The sequence below is a fragment of the Xenopus laevis genome, chromosome 7L (genome assembly GCF_017654675.1).
Source record: "Xenopus laevis strain J_2021 chromosome 7L, Xenopus_laevis_v10.1, whole genome shotgun sequence".
In the NCBI taxonomy this organism is placed as follows: Eukaryota; Metazoa; Chordata; class Amphibia; order Anura; family Pipidae; genus Xenopus; species Xenopus laevis.
In genome coordinates, this window is record NC_054383.1 from 86,973,483 (window position 1) to 86,977,771 (window position 4,289).

At 38.7% G+C, this 4,289-nt stretch overlaps 1 protein-coding gene across 1 annotated transcript in view; it reads right to left on the reverse strand.

The window, feature by feature from the left end:
• Nucleotides 1-1,021: 1,021 nt before the first annotated feature.
• LOC121395554 (prostate stem cell antigen-like) overlaps nt 1,022-4,289 on the reverse strand; it is a 7,242-nt gene continuing 3,974 nt past the window's right edge. The window contains exons 2-3 of the mRNA XM_041569305.1: nt 2,903-3,043; nt 1,022-1,419 (exon numbers count right to left, since the gene is read on the reverse strand). Coding sequence (XP_041425239.1) covers nt 1,172-1,419; nt 2,903-3,043 — 389 coding nt within the window. The 3' untranslated portion in view covers nt 1,022-1,171. The remainder of the gene's footprint in view (nt 1,420-2,902; nt 3,044-4,289) is intronic.

A 4,289-nucleotide genomic window follows, 5' to 3' on the forward strand; every position in this document is an offset into this window, starting at 1 on the left:
TAACAATAATAATTCAGTGTCCGTAAACATCACCTGAGTGATGTTTTTACAGCAGCAATAATATATTCCGTATCCACTACTGTATACGTTACCCTTGCAGGCATTGTTTGCCCAGTCTTTAACCAAGTGCCACCTAGCTGTGTGAGCTTTTTCACATTCCGTGTCCAGAAACATCACCTGAGTGACGTAGTGTGATTTCTGCCCTTTACAGCACAAAACGCAGCGCTGTGTCAACAATGTATTTTTCAGATACATTTTTGCCCTTGATCCCCCTCTGGCATGCCACTGTCCAGGTCGTTGCACCCTTTAAACAACTTTAAAATCATTTTTCTGGCCAGAAATGTCTTTTCTAGCTTTTAAAATTCGCCTTCCCATTGAAGTCTATGGGGTTCGCGACGTTCGCGAACCGTTCGCATTTTTGGACGCAAGTTCGCGAATATGTTCGCGAAAATTTTTTCCGCCGTTCGCTACATCCCTATGCCTCTTAAGACGCCTCTATTAACTTGCCATAACCTTTTCTGCTGATTGACAGCACATCCTGATTAGTAATTCGGATTCTCTTAAATGAGCATGAAACCAGTACATTCTGCTTCAGAATTAATGAATAGTTATCCCTGTAGCATTTACTTCTATGACAGAATTAACCACATTTTCTGCAAAAGTTTTGACCTCTTTCGATGACCCCTAAGCTTAGCTTATCTACAGCAGCCCAAGGCAAACTGAGCTTGTGCAGTGTCAAAGATGAAGAACTCTAGCATGGGCCATTACTATTAATGGTGGCTAACTTCAGAGAAGGTACAGTAAATACAGTATTTCTAGTAATGCTCCTTTTTTTAGGCAAGAGTTATCTGTTAAGGTTCATGGCTATACAAAATAATGTCATATAGAAACAGTTATTACTAGTTATCAAATTTACAGCTCATGTGCTGACCCCCCCCCCATTAAATACTAGTGTGTATTTTAACATACAGGGCCTAATACAATTAGAACTATAAGTGCTTTAGTACCAATATGTTATTCGTAACCTGGATAACTATAATTTACTTATAAACGTATTGCTTAAACAATGACATTAGCGCATAGCCTGTCCCTATGTTTTGTATTAGACCTATGTTTTGTAGTGGAAATATAATAAAGGTATATGAAGGCTGTAGATTAAAATTATTGCTTTTTACATGGTCAAAAAATGAAGGGAAAGTAGTGTTAGAGTGAGGAGAACAGCCAGGAATGGGCTTCTTCTTTCCGCATCTGAGGTTTCTGATGTGTCTGAGGTTTTTTCTGTTGAGGTAGCATTGAACAAGGTATTGCAAAGATCAGAATGGCAGCATTGAAGGATTTTCTTAGGTTTCCACATACTGTCACTTTCCCCACTGCATTCTTCTGAGGTTGCGCACCCTTTTGTGATTGATATTTTTGTAACTAGAGATGAAAAAAGAAACACTTATCATGAGTTGTAACGGCTGGAGCAAAGTTAGAGATGGCAGCCAGATGTTATCAATGTGGTGGCATTTTGATTTGTCTCTGCTTAGGTTTAACTATTTGCCTGCCAAAAATGTAAAATATCTTGCTGGCGAGAAAGTTTCAGATTTGCAACAACGTAGGTTCCATGTTTCTGGGTTATAGTTAAATCAATGGAAACTGCACATATTACAGTTATAAATTAGTCAGTACTCCCCTCAGCACCCTATGTTAATAGATGCAGTGTACTTGTCCCTAAAGAATCAGATGCAGGTGTCATTCTGATATTGAGCACAAGGGACAATGACTTCCTGACTGCAAACATTTTCAGCACAATTGCATCAGGTACATGTTGAAGTGTACAAGCAATTGCATGTGTTTTAATGTGTTCCCTGCAATTGTCTCAGATGCATCATCATATTGCACCCACAATTACACTGAGATGGTATAAAAAATACTACATTTTTGGTAATAGGGCAACTTGCCTGAAATTGCACCCTGCGTTTGCACTTAAAAATGGACCCTATTGGTGTGCAAGCCTATCGTCAGTGTCCATTTAAAAGGGAACCAGTATGCCCACCTAGTAGTACTCTGTGATTGCAGTCTTACTACAAAGTCATAAATATCAGTTAAGCCAGGGCCCAGGAGGTATGGGGCACCTAATGGGATATTGACTGATCAGCAGTTTGATGATAAACCTAATTCCCAAAGTATATGGGGGCCATAAAATTACTTATAGCAGCAGTAGAATAATAAAAGAGGTGTCAGAGCCAGACCCGAATTTATGGAAAGGCCACCTAGGCCCGGGCCTATGGTGGCAGGATTTTAGGGGGACGGCATGCTGCCCAACCACACCCACATTGGTTTAAAAACACTGGGGATGCACTGACGATACAATCATTTTTTAAATTTACTATGCTCCAATCCCCATTGACGAAGAAAATTTGCACGAATAAAGGGAAGGGGACAGGGGCGGCGAATGGCAGGGGCACCCACTATGTAAATCTGGCCCTGGTCAGAGCTATAAATAAGATTTTGTTATATTATGATCAGACATAAAACATTCTTTACAGATTAAACATGGAACACATTCTTTTTGTTTTTTTTAAAATATGTCCATAGCCATTATAAAGGTTTTAAAAATCTTGTAAATTTCCTACTTTCACTTTTCACCATCTAATTATGTAGCATGGGCATGGGGATCAGGTCCCCCCATTCGAGCACATGAACAATATTTTGAAATGATGCAAAGCTTGCCTTAATAACTGTGTCTACACAGTGGCGCCTGCTTGCTTGATGTGATTGTGCAAATAATGTATATAGTGTAAGTTACGTTTATTTTTCTTGCAAATACAATAGAAAAGACTTTGGAATTATTATTTAGGGTGACAGGTTCCATTTAAAGCCATCCTTTGGCTTTCATTGGTGTCTTGTTCATACTTACGTATTTCTATGTTTGGGACTCCAGTTCTTTCTACCTGAATTATACACAATGGCTTGTCCTCTGTGCAGTTTTCTGGGGGTTGATTGTCACATTCAGTTATGTTGCTGAACTGTATACATGAATGACACTGTTTGGCATTCCCTGAAAAGAGAGGACTCTTCTGTGATGCCTATATGTATAAAAACATTTTTGTGGGAGTATAAAGCTGGCCATATATTGTCTAACCATAGTTGCTGACTTGGCCACTTCAGAGAGAGTCAGGATCAGATTGACCTATGCATGGTGCCAGAACAGTGGCCTGCTCTACTATCCGGTGAGGGAACAGGCAGATATTTTTGGGCAGGTATGAAACAACTGCATTTTGTCATTGATGTGGTCCTCTCCTGAAGGGTTCTGGGCTTGTATACCAAGCCAGCTTTAGCATACCATCTGGGTGACCAAATTGCTCTGTTTATTTGGGACCTTGCTTTTTTGTGCATGGCCAGCTTTAGACTAAATACATATTCACCTATCCGTGACACAATCTACAAATGTAGGTATAGGATTTATTATCCGGCATGCTTGGGACCTGGGGATCATTCCTTACCTTGAATCTGCTAAAAATCATTTATTCATTAAATAAACCCAATACGGACATCTTAGTTACAATCAAGTACGAGGTCCTGTTTTATTTGCGTTAAAAGGACTCTATGGGTGATGGCATTCCAGTAATCCCACACATTGATAGACGGTTTCTACAGCAGCATTTCACAATTTTAGAATTTAGTTCATGGTAAATGGGGATGTAAAAAAACCCAAACTGGACTACTGTGCAAACTGTCCTACTTTTATAAATGTGTCCATGGTTTCTCTACCTTTCTTTCCTTTTTTTCCAGTGCTAGCTGGATTAGTAGGTACTGAACTCCATAATATATATTGTGTAGAAACATTTTCTTACAGGACATGTGTGTTTTAAACCACTTTACTCCATATTTCCTGATGTTAAGAACCACACAACTTCCTTTCCAAAAATACAATTACACATATAAAGGTATAAGATCTGTCATACGGAAACCCAATATCCAGAAAGATCTGAATTACAGGAAGGCCGTCTCTCATAGACCTAATTTTAATGAAATAATTCAATTTTTTAAAATGATTTCTCTTTAATAATAACACAGTATCTTGTACTTGAAAATTTCTTTGGAGCAGGCACTCAATGAGGGCAAACTTCCACCAGCAGGTTGAAGGTAAAAGGAGTTTATTGTGTCCACAGCCTTACGTGTTTCGTGTTAGCAAACACTTAATCATAGGCTAAGTACCTTGTACTTGATCCTATATATTAAATCCTTATTGGAGGTAAACTAATCCTATTGGGTTTATTTAATGTTTAAATAATTTTTTTAGG